At 32.3% G+C, this 23111-nt stretch overlaps 2 protein-coding genes across 2 annotated transcripts; one reads left to right on the plus strand and one right to left on the minus strand.

Moving 5' to 3' along the window:
• The first annotated feature begins 713 nt into the window (after window positions 1–713).
• On the plus strand, window positions 714–4728 carry LOC133189154 (cysteine dioxygenase type 1-like). The gene is made up of 4 exons (XM_061324562.1): window positions 714–1105; window positions 2228–2466; window positions 3037–3206; window positions 4332–4728. The coding sequence occupies exons 1-4, from the start codon at window positions 894–896 to the stop codon at window positions 4368–4370; spliced, it is 660 nt and encodes a 219-aa protein (XP_061180546.1). The 5' UTR covers window positions 714–893; the 3' UTR covers window positions 4371–4728.
• A 4206-nt stretch (window positions 4729–8934) lies between these two features.
• Window positions 8935–18117, minus strand: LOC133189344 (AP-3 complex subunit sigma-1-like). The gene is made up of 6 exons (XM_061324731.1): window positions 17934–18117; window positions 15633–15724; window positions 15034–15145; window positions 13938–14009; window positions 12869–12976; window positions 8935–9704 (listed from the first exon to the last, which is right to left on the minus strand). The coding sequence occupies exons 1-6, from the start codon at window positions 18000–18002 to the stop codon at window positions 9591–9593; spliced, it is 567 nt and encodes a 188-aa protein (XP_061180715.1). The 5' UTR covers window positions 18003–18117; the 3' UTR covers window positions 8935–9590.
• Between the last annotated feature and the right edge of the window lie 4994 nt (window positions 18118–23111).

Genomic DNA, 23111 nt, shown 5'->3' on the forward strand with positions numbered 1-23111 from the left:
GTTGATGCAGAGATCCATAAGAGTTAGTGTTGGGCCATAATATGGGGTCGCAATTTTTCAAGGGAATATCAACATCTTTCAAAAATTTTCTGAAGAACAGCAGATCGAGCCATCGTAACTCAGGTGAGCATTGTGGCCCATGGGCTTTTATTTTCTACGATGGCCCAAGGAAATCGGAGAGCATGCGGCATGTCTTAAGACTTGTCTATCACTTGATACGTGTATAATAGTTTTGTGAATCTTATGATTATCATAGACATAGTTTTGTGAAAACCAGCCCTGGAATTTAAAACATTTAAAATATCTTCGTATGAATTTATTTCATTTACATGTTTAATGAATTATGTGCTATATCGCATGAACAGAACCTTGTATATATATTTTTCGCTGGAAAATAAACATGTTTTGCACACATGAAGGTATATTTTTGAAACCCATTGTATGATTTGGCCCAAGGCCAAAGCATTTAGTTTGTCCTGTCAAAAAAGGGCACGCAGAAGTCTTATTTATTTATAATATAAAATAAAGAAGTTGATGTGTTCTGTAAGTTGTTTTTTTTTTTCAATAAACACTGAGATTATTGTCAATATTGTTAGGATGTAATGCCAAACTGAAAGTTTTGTTAGACTTAAAGGGGGTGTAAAAGAAAGCGAGCCAAATGTGTATGAGTTAATAAGTAAACAAAATAGCGTGCAAGTAGGTCAAGGTCGTTGCTGACGTTAGGGAAGTGAAAAACTGATCTAGATTAGACTAGAATTCTTGTTTCGTGAAGAAAGGGGTGGAAAACTTTAATAGTAAACCCGACATTGTGAAAAAAAAGTTCCAAGGAATTATAATATTCTCTGTAAATCAACGAGAAATCCATTGACTGCTGTTGGTGAAAAAGATTTTTCATGATGGAAATTTCCGATAGCGGGGGAGAAGTTAGAATGTATGACGACCCAAAGAAAATTGTTCCTCCTCAGAATCTTGATGAATTAATTAAAGAACTGCACAAAGTGTTTGCAAGTGATCATGTTAACGTGGAATACGTGACCCAATTAATGGCATCGTACAAGAGTAATCCTAAAGACTGGAAAAAATTCGCAATTTTTGATTTGCATAGGTATATATTAATTAATACAGTATCATGTAAACAAAGTTTATGATTGTGTTTTGTATTGTAATGGTTTGTACCATGAATATGGGTAACTCAGTGGTTGGAGCACTGACTAGTAATGCAGTAGTTAGAATCCCTCACCACAGTTGGAATGCCTCCACTATACCGCAATGTAGCAGAAAATTGCAGAATAGCTCTGAAACAATTTTGGAGAAAATAAATGAAGTTGCATTGAAAATAACTATCAATTTAATCATAAACCTCTTTGTGATTGTGGATACCTTTCACCCAAAAATTTGAAAATTTGTAATGGAAGAATTGAACACTTTTTTCAATGTTTTTTACTTGCTTCAAATTTACCTGCCCTGTTGACGTACGGAAGTCTCTGGATTTTTCATAGTAGATGCACTGAGTTAGAGTTACAGCCCATGTTTGCTTTGCTACATTGCCAGTGCACAGAACACATTCTGTCGTTAAACGGGGTCCATAGGATATTTATTATTTTAACAATGGAACATTAGTAATGCAGGGGTCCCGGGTTGGATTCCTAGTCCAGCCATACATTTTCTCCTTCATGTTGCAAAATTTGGTGCTGTTGACACCCCTGGATTTGCAAGTAAAAATGGGGCAAAAAAGAACCTTGGTTGTGTCTTCAAGGGCAAAGACAATTTAAGGAGGGAGGAATGTAATGTTTGGCTGTGGATATCGGCCTGGGTAGCTCAGTGGTTAGAGCACCTGACTAATGATGCAGGGTTCCCAGGTTTGATTTCTGATCCAGCCATACATTTTAACCTTTCCTGTTACTGTACAAATTCATGGTCAGAGACATTTATAGATCTGTTATTTTGTATAGATCCAAAGGCATTGGAATTAATCTGTGTCATGGGATGGGCCCTCACCACAGTCAGAAGTTCAGAACATTAATCTCGGGGGAGTGTTCATAATCAAATGGTTGATTTAAAAAAAAAAACCTGTCCCTGGTTATTTTGATGCATTAAAAAATTCAAAGGGTTAAAGGATGGAAGTGAAAAATTTATATTAAATCTAGATGTATGACAAGTCGAATTATGAAACCAAAAGAAAATAGAAAGTGAGAATGAAATGATATTTGTTTGTTTCTTTGCTCAGGTACACAAGGAATTTAGTGGATACGGGAAATGGAAAATTCAACCTGATGGTTCTCTGTTGGAACACATCCCAGGGTTCTTCGATCCACGATCACGCGAACGCTCACTGTTTTATGAAGGTCCTGGATGGGCATGCTCAGGAGGAGTTATTTGAATGGCCGTCGGAAAGCGAGGATATGGTCAGCATGACACCCAAAGGAAAAAATTTGTACAAACGAAATGAGGTGGCTTACATAAGTGGTGAGGTTTTTATTTGATTTTTTTTTCCTGGAAATCTAACTTCATGATTTTTTTTCACAAGAACAGTAGCATGATTTGGAAACCATAAACTTGTGACAAGAATTGGATGCCCATCCTCTCCCTCCATCCCACTCCTCCCTGATTGACGTTCAACAGGAAGTTTCCTCCTCCAGCTGCCTCCCACCCCGCACCCCGCACCCCATTCCCCCACCCACCAACCTTCAATAACAAAAGCATGGCTTTTAGCTTTGTAAGAAATATTTTCCAGGAAAATATACACATGATTAAACAAAGTTATTCAAAATAGGCTAAAACTTGAAACCAGATTTAATGGTGATCCTGCTCAAATTATACTTCTCCTCTTGGGATAATATCCAATAAAATAAACAGGCAGACAATGAAACATGATGAATAAAAATATCTACTTTGGAGAACAATGGCAGACATAATTAACAGAAAAAAATTCATGAATTTAAATTAATTTCTTGGAAATGTCACCTAAAATGAATATTTTCCCAGAAAAGTCTCCTAGTACAATGTAATTTAATTTTTTTTTTTTTGATTGTGCAGATGAAATAGGGCTACATCGCGTAGAAAACCCAAGTCACTCTGACACGGCAGTCACGCTTCACCTGTATTCTCCACCCTTCAGCGAATGCCAGAGTTTTGACGAGAGAACAGGAAATGCCAACAAAGTTCAGGTCACCTTCTGGAGTCAGTACGGAAAAAGGACACCTTGTGTATGTATTGCATATACTTAATAAACATATCACATACATTACCCATTGTTCTGATAGAATGACTGCAGCATTGGATAATAGTTACATGTTTAGTGTAGATGTGATATTTTCGTCCCTTTTGCCTCTTTCAAAATGGGTGCCAGAAACAGAGTTATCTCTCTTTTAACACAACTTTACTGTGATATGGTGTAAAAATATTGTAAACAGTAGTTTTCTTGATATGAATGACTTTTTATTTGTTACAGAATATTTATTGACAACTTAAAAGAAATAAAGTTCAGAGAAATTTTTTTAACAAGATTATTCAGGGATTAAAATTAACCCCCAAAATTGATTAGCCAAATGCTACCAACTTTCAAACTTTGCTAGCCCAGCATGATCTCTACTAACCCATATTAAAAAAAAGAACACTGCGCCACATGAGGTTCAAGCACCTTTAACAGGAAACAAATTACACCTCATAAACATAGATACCTAAACGTACCATTTAAAATTCAATAATAAATTTATAACAACATCTTGTTTTAAAAAAATTGTGTAGACAGCTGTCGATGGTATTTTGTATTACCGGTATTTTGTCTAAATAAGTAACAAAAAACTATCATTTCAATGAGAACCTATGTTTATTAATGATATTATTACAACTGCGGACATAGAGGAAATTCTGGTTGCCAACCGGGCCAGTGCCCTATAAAGTTTTTGTCACCTGTATCAGTATTTAGTTGCTTCAGGTGAGCAGGCGACCATTAATTTTAATCCCTGTTATTCATTTCACAATAAATAATATCTTTCAATTGCAATGTACAAGATATTTCAGTTTATAGCTGATTTTTAACTTACTTGCCAAATATTTAGCAGAAATATAAAATTGTCCACAATAAAACCCCAATTTCTTCAAAGATAAATAATATATATTTAGTATTCTGTCTGTATTCAATTAATTGAACTTTACGTTTGTCAGATGTGCAGGGTTATTCAAGCAGGAATGGCATTTAACACGACTAGTAATATTACAGAGATAGACTTTCATCAATATGCCACATTTGCCAGCTGTTCAGATTGATTAGATCAATAAAATCTAAAATGTTAAAACTTTGTAATGTCTGTTTTCATATTTATTTACAGGCTAAATTACCAAGTTCCTGTGTACCTGAGAACAATTAAACCTCCTCACATTGAAGAACTCCAAGGGGGAACAATCCATGTTTGGTTTCAAATTAATCTATTATGGTTTAGAGCCTTTGTTTTCCTTTGTAAAAGGAATTGCTGTTTAATTTGCTCAGAAATTACAAATGTATTGCATTTATTCAAGATTTGATAAAATATTGCATAATGTTTTTTGTGAAAAAAAAACTTCTGTATTAGTGTTACATGTAAATATTGTACAATACGAATTCATGATTTTTTTATATGCCAATTTTTTTTTTTATTAAAGAATGTTTGCAGTAAATTTTATATTTAAACAGCACCATATCTGTATTTTTCTATTAATTTCTTTCACAAGATCATTCAATGATTTTTTACCATTCAAGGGGCTTGATCAGTGTGTAATATTTTATAATTTTTAGCATATGAAATATTTTTTTTAAAGAGTCATGATCTTATCTTCGTTTTTTTTCTTAAAAGTACATCTTAATTGATGTCTGAGTTTATTTAATTGAATATTTTTGCATTTTCAAGTTGACGGAGAAGAAAAAAAGACTTAGACAACTCAATGATGGCGCATTCGGGGTATATAATGTGTTAACAGTGATATATGCCTTTTTATCCCATGTTTACCCCTTTATCCCATGGATATGACTCACTGGATAATTATTTCATATTCCACAGTTAAAAAAAACACGCAACTCGTTGGATAAAAATCATATCCAACTACAAATCATGGGAGATCCTATATGAATTACATATTTAATGAAGAAATTCAGGGTTACTTGTAATTCTAGAAAAAATAGAATGTTTATTAAGTCAGTGCACATCATTTAATAATATAACAATAAAATTAATTTATAATCTTTGTTACAGGGCACAGATACCTTCTTATTTTTTTTTTGGGGGGGGGGGGGGGGGAAGGGAGTGGGGAGGTACCATACCATACAAACATCAGGTGCCTTTGGTACAGAGGGCATTAAAACATTTTTTTATGTTGTTGTTTGATACCATTTGAAGGGCCATATCCTCTGAATTCATTACCCGGTTATTGTTAATGAAAACTTCATATTGTATACATGTGTTTCTTGATACAACTTTGTTACTGATGCATATTTCATATACTTTGATGTTATCTTTTTTTTCCAATTTTGTAATTTTTTTTAAACATATGTCTTCTTTTTTTCTGAGTATTTAATGTATCTGTTATTTTGACTTTATCAACAACAAAGATATAAAAGCAAAAGGAAAAAAATAATCAAGACAGCCCAAAGGAAGTTTGTTAGTGCTCCGGTACCTGAAGCTTGACTGGTCCTCTTCTTGTGATGAACTGGTGCCCACACAGGAAGTGCTAGTATTGTTATAAAGTGTGTTGAAGTCAAATATAGGGTGATGTCAATCGTAGAAATTCAAATACTTTAAAGATGATCATTTTAAAAACAACAACACCAACAGTCTTGTACAAATAAAACTTTACAATCAATAATTGAATGGAACCACATACTATATTTCTTACATATTCTTAGCAGCTGGTAGCAGATTGTTATATTGACCATTGAATATATTTTTTTTAATATTTTTTCTTTTAAGTTTGTTGCATTGTTATACACTGTTTGTTATTTGGTACTTTTGAGATGTCTAAATTGCGTACCAAACATGACAGCTAAAAAACAATTCCAAATATTTGTACAATCATCAAATCGACAAATCTATTTTAAATTATAATTAGTGCGAATCCTTGCATGGCAGCTTTGATTTATCATCCAATTTTGGAGAGAAATATTGATACAAAGAATATCTATCAAAAAGTAAAATATATACAGGATTTATTTCAAGCATATCCAATATTTCCTTTAGAACAGAATAATCTGTCTAAATTAATGTCCATATGGCGTGTAATGTTACTAATGTATAAACACAGAAACCTTGAACCATAGCAATTATATAAGTGATGAAGAGGAAGAAAGTCTTGGCAAATTTGTTAGTTTTTCTTTCTTCTTTTTCAGTGTATGCTAATAACTTATTAGTTCAAATACATGTGCATATAAGACAGTTTTTTAGGAATTTTTAAAGGCTAATTTGCATGAAAATTTTTCATTTATTTTGTTTTCCATTTTTTCCCCAACACGAGAGTCAGGATTAGGATATTCAATATGTGTCCATGTGTGCTATATTCAAGTATCATTGTAACATTTCACCTGAAATCAATAAATATGTGTATGCATCAAATCAATGTTTTGTTCTTCTTATCTTAAATATATCTTAACAGTTAAAGCAATATGAGATGCATTTTTGAGAATTTTATTTTAATGTTAAAATGTGCTGTAATGTTAAAACCTTCATGATCAATTAGATGAAAATATAGTTTCAGAAGAAAGATTTCTACACTATGGAATATATACAAGTAGTATTATATAAAAAATCAATATTGTACAGGACGACATTAATGTTATTTTGCTTCAGTCAAAGCTTAGTTCTTCCATCGCAGGAATGAACAACAGAAGTTTATATTAAAACATTCTTTTTTTCTGTCATTGAAAAAGTTAAGTACAATATTGCAACAAAAAATTTCCGACATCAAAATTGCAGTTCATATTGCTTTAAAGAAATTTTCTAGACTCTTGGACTTTTTTTTCCTTTTGAGAGCAATGTTTAGAAGTAATCAAAGGTGAGTTCAGGTGCAAGAGTTGTGTTTCTTTGCCCATGCAGCTTCTATTTACTTAATCCTTTGTACTTCAAACATCCAGAAACAGCAACAGTGTTAAAGAGCAAGAGCCACATAGGGCCTTTTTTGGCCCTGAGAATTTCTGAAAAATCTAAACTGCTCAGTTTTGGTTGAAAATGCAGTATTTATAACTTTGATCCTTGGTGGCCGTGTATCTATCGAACATGACGTAATTTTCTCTCTAGTTAATGCATTATGACGTCATAAATTGCGTCATTTTCCCCATTTCCTCTAAATTCCCTTAGAAATGGCCAAAAGTTGGGGTATTTTTTCAATATTTCATATAGAGCACAACCTCTGATCCAAAATATGCAATTAAATAATGAAAGATCTGTTTCTGAAGATCACAAAACATGTTTTAATTTTTGGATCGTGGGCTGTGCTCATATTCTAATTCTAATTCTAAGGAAGTCAAATACGCATGTTTTCTGCAAAATTCAAGAACATTGCTTTTTCTCAAAGCCTGTTTTCCAATACCTGGATTCTCAAAAAAAAATGTTATAAGATATGAAAGCACTAAGTCTCTACTTTATTTTGATATATGAAATGGGACGGAGGGTGATAGTCAATTAATTGATATAAGGACAGGGCCATTTTATGCATAAAGTGAACCTAGCTCTTTGGACATGTTTCAAAATCAATATTCCAAACACAACACATAAACTTGAGGTACTGTAAGCAATGAGGAGGGGGGGGGGGGGGGACTTTACTGATCATATTATGAAAATGCATTATTTCTTTGAAAATCCTCTTCTCTGTTCCTGGGTATAAAGGAAACAAACCAAGTGCATGCTTATGATGAGCTAGGGAGCCTCTTCCAAAATTATGAGTTTCCTGGTCCCTGGGTCAGGGACTCTGATGTTAGGGTGGGGCTGTATTGAATATAGTGAAAATGCATTCTTTGAAATCTTCTCTGTTTTGGGGTATTTAGCAGATAAACTGAGTGCAAAATTATGAAGAGCAAGGGTGATTCCAAAATTATGAATTCATGGTGCCTGGGTCAGGGGCTCTGGTGTTAGGGAAAGGCTGTGCAAATCAGATGGTGAAAATGCATACCCAGTAAATTCTTTAAATATCTTCTTCTCTGCCCCTTGGTATTTAGCAGACAAACTAATTGCATGGTTATGATGAGGAGGATGACTCTTCCAAAATTATGAAATTCATAACCTCTGGATCAAGGGTTTTGGTATTAGGGAGGGGCCTTGTTGAATACATAGTGAAACTACATTATTTCTTTGAAAATCTTCTCTGCCCCTGCTGGGTATTAAGCAAACATACTAAATGCATGGTTATGATGCACAAGGTGCTTTTTCCAAAATTATGAGTTTCTTTGCCCCTGGGTCAGGGGCTCTGGTGTTAGGGTGTGACTCTATTGATTCATTAGTGAGTGGAAATGCATTCTTTGAAAATCTTATCTGCTCCTGGGTATTTAGCAGATAAGTGCATAGTTATGAGCAAGTGTGCTAATTCCAAAATTGTGAATTCCATGGCCCCTGGGTCAGGGGATCTGGTGTTAGGGTGGGGCTATGTTGAATCTATAGTGAATATGCTTATTTATTCTTTGAAAATCTGCGCTGCTGCGTGGCATATAAGAGGCAAACAGAGTACAAAGTTGTAATAAGCAAGGGTATTTTTTACCACATTTGTCAAATTCTGGACCACATGGTCAAGTGTTCTGGTGCTGGGCAGGGCTCTATTAATTTGTTTTCTTCTGGGAGAAGTTATTCTCCTTTGCGATTCACCTACGTTCGAGTCAGAACATCTAATTTTAGTTAGACTGTAGTTAATTGAGCCTTTTCTTCTTCAGAGAACCTAGGTTACTATCAACAATTCTGTTAAAAAACAAAAAAAAAATGCTTCTAGATTCCAGGTTAATTTGTTTATTGTTCCCCTACGTAAAACTGAAAAAGTCTTTTCATGACTCTTAATATCTTTTACTTTCATACTCCTGTTTTTAAGTACTGTAACCCAACTTTTAGTCGTGTGCAAGAAATATCCACCAGTTTTGCAACCTACTGTTACTCACGAATATTAATCGCTGCGAAGTGTTTATTTTGCTTTGTAATTGAAGAGAATATTTTTTCAGTTGCGAAAATTAATCGACACGGATTGATTTCAATCTGACGATCGCGAATTAAAGTTGATGCGAATAATAGTTGGTTTACAGTATGCTGTATTCAATATTGCATGAACACAATATCATATTAAATAAAAATGCAAACTGAATTCCTGTATAGTAAAACTAGTTTTATCACTTTTTTTGTTAATTTAATTAGCACTTCAATTTGGTTTTCTTTGAATAACAAATTCTGATATAAACCATGAACACAAATGACAAAACATCATAACAAAGTCACAACATCCAGGATTATGAATTATGCTTATAAGTCTATCATGATTGACGGTCAGTTTTTTTTTTTTTTTAGAATGCTTCCTCGGTCAGTTTTTTTAGAATGCTTCGAAGGTCATTTTTTTTAAGTCTTCATGGTCAGTGTTTTAGAGGGTCTTCATGGTCAGTTTTTCAGAATATTAGGGAGATCTGGTAATTTAATGTCCTTTATTTTCTGTGGAAGATTCATATCTTTCATTGCTGACACGGCTCGTGCAGGAGCAGCTGTTATCCCGGCCTAAAAATAGAAATGATGAAATTATTGAACAGCAGCTTAATATGAACAAAAAGACAAAATTTATCACAATTTTTTTTATTTTGAACAAAATTATATCACTGGCCATTGTTATATGACCTGTCGACTCCTTGAATCTCTAATGCAGCAATGGTTAACAATTTCTGAGGAATATATTTCAATGGACTGGCTAAAACAATTCTAACATCTTGCCCATTGACTTTGACCTTGAAGATATGACCTTGACTCAGGGTCATAACAAACTTTCGGTTCACAAGCAACAACATATGGTACTCAGGCCTGAATTCATTCAAATCAAAGGTTTCAAAGTTATAATAGGCCATAAAAGATTTCAAAATATCACAGCTTGACCTTGAAGTAATCGTAACACATGTACAGTATTAACATACAAACAAACCAATGCCTGGACACAATTTTGTTGCAAACAGATAATTTGACACAATTAACATGAATTAGACCTATCAATATTTTATAGGAAAAAACATATGCGAGTCCTTCGAGATGTTTAAGTACATATACAGAACTTCTTTTAGAAATGGGATAAAGCAATAATGATCCCTCTTTCAAGACAACTTAACTGAGACCTGCCTAGCCTTTTTATTGTAAAGGTGTTTTTGGTTGAATTTCTAAGGCAGCTATGTAATTCTTCACTTTCTCCTATATTGATGTTTTACCATGCTTTTATATAATATAAATAAGCCTATATGTTGTATATCATATAATTAAAAAAGAATTATAAACTTTTAAGAAATGATGAAATTATTTATTGACATAAAGTCTATGAGTTGTATCTGAAAATTATTTGAACTGTAAACTCTTGATGAAGCATTACTTGCATATCACAATTAGTTGACTTTTGCAGCATTCATTGCATATAATAGTTAAAGTCGCCTAGTCCAATGAGACACATATATTTCTTACACAATAAATGTACCTGAATACATAGAATATGTATAAAATAAATCAAACGACTGTTTCTTTTTTGGTTAACAATAATATTTATAAGAGAAATTCCACTAAAAAACCATGATGACAAAACAAATACGCTACGGATAATTAAATGGGTGAGACCACATGACAGCAAACATCAAAGCAAAACAAACTCTGTCATGAGAAAGACGTGAAATTACTGTTTGACATAATTTGTATCATGTTCAGAATTGCAATTGAGCCCTGATGATTCCTGCTGGTACTCACCTGTGTACCTTCCTATATAAATACAATGCTTTCAGTTTCTGTCTTTTTTCCATTCTGGATTTTTTTTTTTGCCCAGGGTCAAATAGAGATTGTTTGTTTGACTTCCTTCGTGCAATTTCTTTACAAAGCCACTGCACATGCGTAAGCTTCACTTTCTCTCTATTTTTTTTACAAATCAAAAATTATTTTTTACTACAACGATCGGACCAACTACTTTAAAGTACGAAAACTTTTTCATCTGCTTCTTCTGAAACTTCATGCATTTAGAAGCTAATTTAGTTATGATAACTATTATTACTTACAATATACTACATTATCTATATCGTTCTCATTTAATTAATTATCTTCTCTTTTTCTTATAAGCAGATCGTTCATAAAATCTAATTAAACGTAAGTTTTTGATAAAAAAAAAATTCTAAATGATACTACTTTTAAGCATAAAAAATTTATAAGAGTAAAGTTGATTTTTATTGCGTAACTATTAACTTAAAGTGGTAAAAAGCAGTAAAATTATGTCAAAAGCAGAAAGTTAGGCAGGTCTGTTAATTAATACCTAATTCTTAATGGCCAAAAATATTAGAGAAACCTATCAATAACAAATACTCCAAACAGTCACACAGTTTCTTAATGTATTATACAGTAAAACTTCGGTATCTCGAACACCGATATCTTATATACCATGGATATGTCGAAGTGAGTACCAGGTCCCAGCTTGTCTTTTTCTATGTAATTAAACCTCGATATCTCAAAACGTCAGATATCTCAAAGTTTTTTCTTGGTCACATTTAGTTCGAGATAACGAGGTTTGACTGTAGTTGATTGAAGCATATTATGTATTTCATATTATAGATCTGCATGTACATGTACTAAGTTCAAGTTCATAGTTAGACCAAAAAAGATTGAAGCATTAAAAGTCATTATCACAAAAACAATTTGAAAGAAAAATTTTAAAACAAAAACTCAAACCTGATAAAAGACATCATTACTAAGTGGAAAAAGAAAAATGCTGTATTTTGAGCTATTATGACAATTCTATGCCAAAAAAAAAAAAAACACAACATACAAGGAAAAAGAAAGCATCTTTAACTCAATGGGACTAAGCAAAGACTTTTGTTTAGAGATGAAATTTGATTTCATAAGATCTAACCAGTTCTAACCACACAAACTCACTTCAATATATCCCTGGTATTGTTTAAGGAATCACTGTCTAGTTAGTAGAGAATGCTAGGGCATGCTAGGGTTATGCATAAATTATCCCACGTTTCCAACTATCGTACAAGTCCCTGGCATACTCTACTAGCTAGACAGTGATTCCTTATATTTCCATTTCATTGTGAAATAAAATTGTAAATTTAGATTTTAAAAATGTAGACTAATAGATTTAAATTACAGGAGGCCTCACATGTCAATTTCAATAGTCCCCGCCCACTGATGTCAAACACAAAACAGAATTACATGCATATTAGGCCTTCTTAGCTCCTGACCTTTTGCTTGGCGAAATTTGCATTCCATTAGAATGATAAAAAAATCAACTCAACTAACTTTCAAAGAGTTATCACAGAGAAAACATATAGAAATGGAAATATATCAATATCAATGTCTGTAATACTGATGTTTAAGCTTTCAGTGATATTAATTAGTGATAATACATAGCAAGAGCACATGGGCCACAGTGCTCACCCAAGACATATCTCTATTCTTGATAAATGAATAAACTATGAGCAATGCTAAAGCATGGCATTTCATATATGGTGCCAATCTCAACTAAAATTTGTGCAATAGTTTTTGAGAAGTAAAAAAATGTAAAAAGTTTACAGACCATACCCATGACAGACAGACTCTTGATGCTTTGTAACAGAATACTGACCTTGGGCCTTATGACTTAAGTAAACTAAAGAGAACAATAATGGTCCCTTAGAGGGACAGTGATTAAATACAATAATTGTTACCTCTGATTTCTCTAGTTTATTCTGTTCCTCTATTCTGGTGAGGATTTCTGACATGTTGGTTTCTAAGACCATACCTCCCATCACAAGCTCTGACAGAATGTTGTGTACCTGTGATCATAAGCAAAATTATATTCAGTTCATGTGAATAAATGGAAAATAGAATTGAACTGCTACATGTACCTAAAGCCTCTTTCAAACCATCACTAGAATAGCTAAAAGTTTATGACAGTAAAGGTCGAATGCAACGTACCTTACAATGTATCTTACCCATTGAAATGAATTTTTCAAGATATTCTAAATTAATATAAAATCATAGTACCGTTAGAATCTGAGATGTTCTTGAACAAAAAAATATGCATACAATACCAGAGGTAAAAAATAATATCATTCTTGTGCTATTCAAAGAAAAATATAAAAAAAAATATCAAACATAATAGTTTTACCAGTGCTTCATCATTATGCATTATGAAAGTCACAATTGGAACTCTTCAATCTTATACAGGAAATAAGTAAAAAAGTTCAAAACGACCTTGCGTATGTCCTTAGTATTCCAACTTTAAAGGAGGTTTAAAATGTAATAATTCTAGTAAAATAAAAAATGGTTTTAATATTTTATTTTCATATTCAGTCCAATTAAGCAGTCAAGATGGGCATGTGAGGTAACTGCATGTGTAAATATCAATTGTGTTTATGGAAAATTACATAAGTTAACTCATATTTCACTTATTTACATTTACCAGATTTATCAATTTTCCATTAAAAATTGTCCCAAACTTCACTTCAAAACTAATTATTCATGTACAAAATGTTGCATGCAAACATTTCCAAGACAGACCTTTTATCATGTTTATTGTATGAAAGGGAAATGCCCAATAAGTTGCATGTGTCTTGTTGGTCTATCAGCTGTATTGCTGTATACTAGGAATTGGATGGACATTAATCAGTTTGAACTGAATTTATTTTGATATTTTTAAACTGAATATTTTAACAATATCTTGTCACACTGGACATTAGACAGTTTGAACTGAATTTATTCTTGATACTTCTATATTGAATTTATTAACAATACCTTGTCCACATGAAAAATGAGATCCAGCTCACAAACATTTTCAAAACACTTGTCTAGTGTTTCCACAAACACCTGGAAAGAAAAACATACATAGGCAAATGTACAATACTAGCTATAATTATAAACCATGTATAATTATTATTTTTTTTTTTAATAAAATGAATACTCAAACAGCATCGAGCATCGACCTGCTCTCTATATAAGATAATAACCCTATGTCAAAAAAAAAATGGAAAAGGTCGATAAAATCAGACAATTTTTTTCATCATATAAATGCTAGCTTTTTTAATAAGTGCACTAAGAAATATTCTTACCTTTAACTCAGCTTTTGTTCACTTTGCTTATAAGTTTTTTTTTTTTTTTTTTAATAAAAGTTTTGGCTTTTTTTAGCACAATAAAACTTGATTTGTACAAACATGGATAAAGGCAAATTTACAGACAAAGCAAAGTTTTTGGCATCTCCAGCCACTTTTTAACAATTCCTTTTAAAATTTTTCGGTTGTAATGAACTCTGATATATCAAGCAAATTGATTCTGTCTCCCATAGAGGTTAAAAATAAGAAAAATCAAATCTTTTATAATATAAATTTTTTAAAGTTCCAAAATTTAAAATATTTGATTAAAATTATTTTTTCATACATATTTAGAACTGAAATTTTATTAAATAGAAAACTTTAGTTCTCTTATGTAGGTTTTGTACATAAATATTCAATAGTCACAAGAAGGAAAACATGTACATGTATGTTTGGATTTTTCTATTATAATATTAAAATAATACTTTTACGAGGTTATTATATGAATATAACAAATTACAGATAATAGCAAAATAAATTCAAAGGTCCCCATGACTTCCCCATAATCAGGTTTTACTGTATTCAAAACTTAGCACAAGTCGACTAGTTTAGGAATCTTTGATACCACAGAAATTGGTTAGAGCTTGTAAAATTTCTGTGATACACATACTATATATTTAAAAATAATAATTTGGGCCACATCACATAGTTGTGAACAAAAATTACTTTAAGATAACCACACATAAAATATTTACACATGAAAGATTCAGTCAATCATTGATCAAAGGATAGATTTCACTGACCTGTATCAAGTCCAGAATTCCTAACTCACTCTCTGAAGAATCCACACAGAAAACAAAGAACAGAGTGGCGTAATGTCTGTATATGATTTTATAGTCAGAGCCCCCTATCAACCTTAAATAAAATAAGAAAATCCTACATAATATTCATATTTCTACAAAGCGGAAAAATGTATCATTAAAAAAATAGATTAAAAATCATTAGACATGTTAGAATTATTAACTGTTGATAATTTAAATGTTAGAATATACTTTAAAATTATTTACAGTGGTTTTCCTAATTTTTCATTGAACATAAATTTTTGTTGTTCTCAAGGTTGAGATTAGGTGATCAACCAACAATAAACTTTATTACAGATAGAATAGAATGAGGAAGCTGTCCATGAATTTACATACCAAAATACCCCTCCAATTTTTTTTTTTGTTTTTTTTTTGTTTTTTTTTTTTTGTTTTGCATAATCTACAATATTTGATTTTTTGCAAAATCTACAATATTTGATCCTGTGCAAAAATTAATGAAAGTAAAGTACACTTTAAGCACAGTATGAGGATTTTTCACCTGAAAGAAATCAAAACTTAAGAGATTCCTTTGAACTACGTACGTTCCTCCTTCCAGGAAATTGCACACATTATCGTCTCGTTTAGACACAAGATGAAATGTTTCGCGGATGATTTGCTGCTGAACATCTTCTGGCTGTGAACAAGAAATTAAGGAATTCTGTCAGTAACGTACAACATTACTATCCAATGTTCCGTCAAAATAAACGATACTAATTTAACTATCCCTATGACAAGCTAACTACTCTAGACCTGTTTCACCATCAGATACCCAATGCTGAATTCATCTTTCACTCATGTCTGTCATAATGAGGAAAAAGACAAGATGAACCCTAGTTATCCAATGTTAAATGGTCAACTTGTTTATTATCGGCAGCAGGAGTGACAGATCTATTTAGGGTTGTGTTAGAAAGTGCCCATCGGGAAATGGAGACATTTTTTTTTTTACTTTGATAAAACAATTCCTCATAAATAACATGTAGAAAACTTGTGAATTAAAGATTTTTTTTTTAAATTGCTTTTAAATTATATGACATAATGCTTGTTTTCAATTATACAGTTACTTAATTTTTTTTCAGGTATAAATGGATGATTTCATAGATTAAAAAGTTCTTACAAGAAGTACTTCCCAGAATGGGGGTACAGAAGATATATAAAAAAAAAAATCGTTAAAAATTTCCGGATTTTAATAGTGAGAGCAGCGTGCGGCACCGCTTGCACTTGAAAGCTCTAATGACCATGCCTGGCAGTAGCGTATATTCCATATCGGCAAAAAGGCTGTAGCCTACACATCATTTTCTTAGGGATAAAAAAATTGGTTGGAAAAAAGGAAGAAAAGATGATAATAATACTTATCTATTAATTTTATTTTGCTGCAAATGCCAAAATAGCATACTTAGCAATCCGTACTTTTATACCTATCCAACGTTGACAGTCCTACTATATATTTAATGACAAAACTTCCTATAGTTGGAATTTTTTAAATCTGAAACTCAAGTGTTTTATTAAGTCTGTATCAGAGAATTTCAAAATCACCGATAGCAACAGGAGGCCATGATAAGTGCAGGAAATAAAATTAATATTACTGGAAATAAATTTTTTGGTTAGTAGGAAATTAAATGTATTTATTGTATTTAGATTATTCAGTAAGGAAGTTTCCATATTTTCTAAGCAGAGTAAAAATAAGTTGAAAGTTCTCAATTTTGTTAAGTAGTCTTCATATCATGATATAAACTGAAACTGAAATGTTTACAATATTATTTTCACTTGTCAAATTGTAGATGAAAATCGTAGATGTCTTCGCAAAAAAGATCCCACCTACCCCCCCTTCCCCAAATCCCTATATATCGAGAGGGGGGCGACCTTCTCCTTGCCTACACACACTTTGCACCTCAGATTAAATCTGTGACTTCTCACTAGCCTACACATTAGCAGATAGGAATATATGCACTGCCTGGGCAATATAAAAATGCGGACTTTCACATTGATCAAAATGAATTCTTTTTCCACAGTTACCTCAAGATCCACAATCCTTTGCAAATTGCTTTGTGCCGCAAACTACATTATCACGGTAACAACACAAGTTCACCAAAATATAAGCTCACCTTAATTTCATAGATATTGCAGATAAATAGTAGATTAAATGTTCTTTGAAAAAATTTGCACTTTTCAGATATTGTTTTGGAAATGCAAGTACATACGATGCCATGTGACATCAGAGCCTAAATGTTGCAAATGCCATGTGTGGTTTGAAGAGGCAGATTTAGATTAAATTGGTCCATAGGTATCTTTACTCGCCCTAACAGTCATACTGTCAACATATTAAAAGTACTAAAAACTTTAGTTAAAAAAGGGTGGTAGAGCTAAAAAAAATTATTTTGAATATGCCACAACATTATTTTTGACACATCACATTTATTGTGATACCATCTCTGCACCATGCAGCATCATAGGGTATCAAGCACGTGGAGAGTTTTCGCAGCTGATTTGATGCTTTGCATCAATGTTACCTTTTGTTTTGTAGTGTTTTTAATGAGGATTTAGTTTCAAAAACTGCAACTATCAAATATAAATAAATCTACAACAATTGAGAGACTAAGCTGCACAGAGGATGGTAATTCAGCAACAATAACAAAACAGCTGCTGTGTTTTAGGCTATGAAAAGTTACTGAAAAACATCTACAGTCATCCATAGATAACAATAAATTTTGAACCTTTAAAGCTTATTTGCAACAGATTATGTAGCTAATAAAATTTCAACACATTTGACTTGATTTTCGAGACTCTGCTCATATTTTTCTTTACTAAAAAATGTCAAGTCACTAAATCAAGATGTTGAAACTTACGAAATATTGGTAAAATTTAGAAAGCCTGGGCTTTCCGTGATTATTGAAAACTAGAATAGCCTTGATCATCGTTGTGTGTATTCTTTCAGCTCATTTTACAGTCTCTTGTTAAATATATTATTGAAAATTTAGTGAAGAAGGGGAGTTGACGTTGTGACCGGAAGTAAAACAGAAGCTCTGAATAATCTCGGTCAAGGGAACGTTTAAAAAAATTATAATGCACAAAATGGGAACGATACGAGAATTCTTTTCCCGTAAAAATGGTCCAATATCCATTCATTCTTGTTAACAGTATTTAGTCTAAACTTTAATGAACAATGAAAAGAATATAATTTTTAGTTTAAATGTATTCTGAGACTTGATGCATATCTATACATAAGAACATGGTGCTTGAGAGCAGGCCTTCTCTCCCCACCCCCCACCCCCACCCGGCCCCCGATATAGACCATTGACATACTTGTATAATCTTATCCATCAATTTATTTGAAAAAAAAGCATATTATAAAAATCTCTTTTCACTCTATAGTGAAAAATTAAGCCTACAATTTTCCCGATAATTTATATTGAAAAAAAAGTTGAAAAAAAAACCGAGGGTTTATATAAAAGGGGGGTCCTGTCTTTAAGCACCTGTGCATCAGAAATATGATCAAGTGCCATGGATGAGTAAGCATCCCCTGTCAACAGGTCGCCACAAGCCCTTTGTCTTGATCTGGTAAACGGAGTATTCAGTACAGAAAATCAAATATATGACAGGTTGTATTTGCAAACAGGCGCGTAGCTGCCTATACGCAAATACGCAAGTGCGTACACATCTTTTTAAGGAAAAAAAAGAAAAAAAGATAAGAAAAAAGAGAGAATTATTCGGAGAAAAAAATCTCAGTACCATCCAAGAAATCAATCAGAATCAGAAATTTTTTATTTAAAGTCGGATTTTTAGAACAAATAACATAAGCTCTGTAGAGCTTTTGACCGACAAGATTAGTAAGACATATACATAAAATACATAAATGACAATATACACGTATAAACATAGTTAAAGTTTCAATGGCATGCAGCACAACAGACATAATTTACACACACAAAGACACAACAACAAACAACACATATAGCATGCATTTATATGGAACGCCATAGCTGCCTGAAGGTCATTTTCATTTTATATGAGGTGGTACAACCTTTATGTGAAGTGGTTAAGTCATTATATATAGTGGTAAAATCATCATATTCTATGAAAACTTTATTATATGCAGTGGTTTTATCTTCATATACAGTGATAAAATCATTATATACAGTGATAAAATCATTATATTCATTGATAACTTTATCATATGCAGTGGTTTTATCATTATATTCAGTGGCAATGTCATTATATGTAGTGGTTAAATAATGTAATGAAGTGATAATATCGATATATTATGTTGTAAAATCATTATATGCAGTGGTTTTTCCATTATATACATTACTGAAATCTTTCTGTGATGTGATAAATTCAATATATACAGTACAAACATAATTTGTGTGATAAAGCAATCATTACATTGTATGAAACCCGCTGCATGTGGAGTGCCAAGTTAATTTCATTCAGTGCGACACCTTTACATGAAGTGAAAAATCTATTATGTGCAGTACTAACTTCATTATATTATATAGTAAAATTATTATATATATTCCTAAAATCATACTTTGCAGTGGTAACATCTTTATATGAGGTGGTTAATTAATTATATGATGTTGTTAATTTGTTATATGATGTGGTCAAATCTTTATATGCATTAGTCGTTTCATGTTATGCAGTGGTAACTTCTTTATCATCATCTAAACTGGTCCTTTTATTTAAAAAAATGCGCGGAGTTCCAGTTTAAAGAGTGTTTGAAAATAGGAAACCCGGGCCGTGGCAAATTAAAAGCCGGGACTATTCGAGATTTTTCAAATTTCTGATTTAAAATTTTCAGACTCTTTTTTTAGGCTAATGTGTTTTCGCTGTAAAAATTGTATTTAAATACTTGGTATTTTAGATTTTCTTGACGATTTTTGGTTTCAAGTAAAATTGGTAGGCAGTTTCAATTTTCTGATTTAATATTTTATCTATTGTGCTATAAGTACTTAGTATTTTAGATTTTTTTTTTTTTTTTTTTTTTTTTTTTTTGGCGATTGTTGATTTCCATGTTGGTAAAATGGGTAGACTGGGTTGGCGATATTTTATGTGTGTGTGTTTTTTTGACATATATTTGATAAAAATCTAATAAACTTAAAAATTATTCCGATGTTAAACACTGTATTTTAACTAAAAAAAACTGTTTCTTTTTTATAGTTATTTCTTTATTTGAAAATGCTATTTTTATGCAAAATACACATTTTCATTAAAAAAGGATTATTAAACCAGATCCGATCATCCGGGAAGAACCTGGTGCAAAACACCATAAATCATTTCTAATTTCATAATATGCAAATGTGCCCTGGTACATGTATCTATATGCTAGCAGATGGAAGGAAACTGGATTACGTTAAATATGTAATTTGTTTAATAGTTTTTTCGGGGGGGGGGGGGGGATGTTAACTTACTAATATCAACTATTTATAAGACTGTTTCTAAGACTTCAGAAAACCTTAAATCACATTGAAATGCTTAAAATAAAAATTGCTGCATGAAAACATTTCATTTTCAAGTTTCATCTTTGCCGTCGCCAACGTGGCACGGTGATCAGAGTGTCTGCTCTAAGAGACGCGGAATAAGGAGTCAATCCTTACGTCACGGGTTCGAATCCGACAGTGGGACGTTGAGACCGGTCCTTCGTAAGAGACCGCATAAAGCCATAAACCGAGGTCCCGTGCCACAGTAGGTGTTGGAACGAAAAAAATCCCTCACTGCTCAATGGCCGTAAGTGCCGAGTATAGGACAAAATTTGCAGCTCTCCACTGGCAAATTGTGGCGTCTCCATATGAGTGAAAAGTTCTCGAGAGGGACGTTAAACAGCAAACAAACAACCAAATTAAAATCATTTTAGCCTTTTTGAATAAAATGATAAAATTAAGAGTTATCCTTCAAGGCTGAGGATCGGATATCCTTAAACCAAGCAACTTACGCGTAATTAAAGTTTGACACAAGGCTTTGCATTAATAGTCCTATAATTACATGTATATGTGATAATACTTTAATTAATTTATATTTTATCAAATGACATGAAGATAATGAACAAGTATTTCGGATTTTTTATGTTTGACTTCCGGGAGATCAAATCCGATTTTAATGAACCATTGGCCTCGGAAGGAAATTGATAGTGGGGTGGCTAATTGAAATAGAAAAAAAAAATCAAACCTGTAAAAAACTTGACAAGCAAAAAAAAAAAAAGAAAGAAAGAAAATTGTTCTTTCTCCAAACCCGAAAATCCTATTTCGGGTGTGTGTGTGTGTGTGGGGGGGGGGGGGTTCGAACATCTTTCAGTACCAAATTCTTTTAAACACTATCCTTCCACTACAATGAATCGTGCCTGTAGAAATTGGGGAGGGGGGGTGGCTAGACCTACGCCCGAATTTTCAATGCCTATATTATGTCTACCTTTGTAAAAAAAAAAAGGGGGGGCAATAGCCCCCCCCCCCCCCCGCCGGTTCCGACGCCTATGTGAACCGGTTTTCTTAAACGTGTCATTTCACTAAAAAAATGCCTTTCAAAAAATGAGTAATTTTTAACATCAGAATAATTTAAAAGTTTATTAGCTTTCTGTCAAATATGGCAAAAAAAAAAAAAAAACAAAACAAAAACAAAAAAAACAAACAAACAAACAAAAAACAACAAACAAACAAAACACGTAAAATGTCTACTTGATTGCCTACCCGATTTACCAACCTCACGGGCGGATTCAGAGAGGGCCCATGGGACCCGCTCCCCCCCCCCCCCCTTGTGTCCAAAATATACATAAGATTTAATAAATCAATTGTTTTTTGGTTTGGCTGCGGGCTACCTACCCCGACCAAAAACTTGTCGGGCCCCCCTTTTCAAGATTCCTGGATCCACCACTGAACTTGGAAATCAACAATCGCCAAGAAAATCTAAATTACTAAGTATTTTAAAATTAAATGCAATTTTTACAGCGAATACACATTAATCTATAAAAACGAGTCTTAAAATTTCAGCACAGTTGATAAAATCAGGAAGCTGTATAATAAAATCTGAAATTAGAAAAATCTCGAATAGCCCCGGCTTTTAATTTGCCACGGCCCGGATTTCCTATTTTCAAACACTCTTTAAACTGGAACTCCGCGCATTTTTTTAAATAAAAGGACCAGTTTAGATGATGATAAAGAAGTTACCACTGCATAACATGAAACGACTAATGCATATAAAGATTTGACCACATCATATAACAAATTAACAACATCATATAATTAATTAACCACCTCATATAAAGATGTTACCACTGCAAAGCATGATTTAAGGAATATATATAATAATTTTACTATATAATATAATGATGTTAGTACTGCACATAATAGATTTTTCACTTCATGTAAAGGTGTCGCACTGAATGAAATTAACTTGGCACTCCACATGCAGCGGGTTTCATATAATGTAATGATTGCTTTATCACACGAATTATATTTGTACTGTATATATTGAATTCATCACATCACGGAAAGATTTCAGTAATGTATATTATGGAAAAACCACTGCATATAATGATTTTACAACATAATATATCGATATTATCACTTCATTACATTATTTAACCACTACATATAATGACATTGCCACTGAATATAATGATAAAACCACTGCATACAATAAAGTTATCAATGAAAATAATGATTTTATCACTGTATATAATGATAAAACCACTGCATATAATAAAGTTTTCAATGAATATAATGATTTTATCACTGTATATAATGATAAAACCACTGCATATAATAAAGTTTTCATTGAATACAATGATTTTACCACTATATATAATGACTTCACCACTTCACATAAAGGTTATACCACCTGAAAATGACCTTCAGGCAGCTATGGCGTTCCATACATTTACATATAGGACAATACATAGAAAGATACATAAATAGAAATAAATATGATTGAAAGGTCAAAGTAGCACTTATACTCTAAAAAGGGTAGTCTATAATTTAATATTTTTATAAAATATGAGATAGCACTTTCGCTGGATTAAAAGTTAAACTTTATAA

The sequence above is a fragment of the Saccostrea echinata genome, unplaced genomic scaffold (genome assembly GCF_033153115.1).
Source record: "Saccostrea echinata isolate AGI-Se365-2 ecotype Australia unplaced genomic scaffold, CSIRO_AGI_Sech_v1 ptg000017l, whole genome shotgun sequence".
In the NCBI taxonomy this organism is placed as follows: Eukaryota; Metazoa; Mollusca; class Bivalvia; order Ostreida; family Ostreidae; genus Saccostrea; species Saccostrea echinata.

Coding starts and splice junctions, on each gene's coding strand:
- LOC133189154 (XM_061324562.1), top strand. CDS start 894: ATGATGGAAATTTCCGATAGCGGGGGAGAAGTTAGAATGTATGACGAC. Junction 1,106..2,227: donor GCAATTTTTGATTTGCATAG/GTATATATTAAT, acceptor TTCTTTGCTCAG/GTACACAAGGAATTTAGTGG. Junction 3,207..4,331: donor ACGGAAAAAGGACACCTTGT/GTATGTATTGCA, acceptor ATTTATTTACAG/GCTAAATTACCAAGTTCCTG.
- LOC133189344 (XM_061324731.1), bottom strand. CDS start 18,002: ATGATCAAGGCTATTCTAGTTTTCAATAATCACGGAAAGCCCAGGCTT. Junction 15,146..15,632: donor AATTTCCTGGAAGGAGGAAC/GTACGTAGTTCA, acceptor ATTTTATTTAAG/GTTGATAGGGGGCTCTGACT. Junction 14,010..15,033: donor GAATTCTGGACTTGATACAG/GTCAGTGAAATC, acceptor TTTTCTTTCCAG/GTGTTTGTGGAAACACTAGA.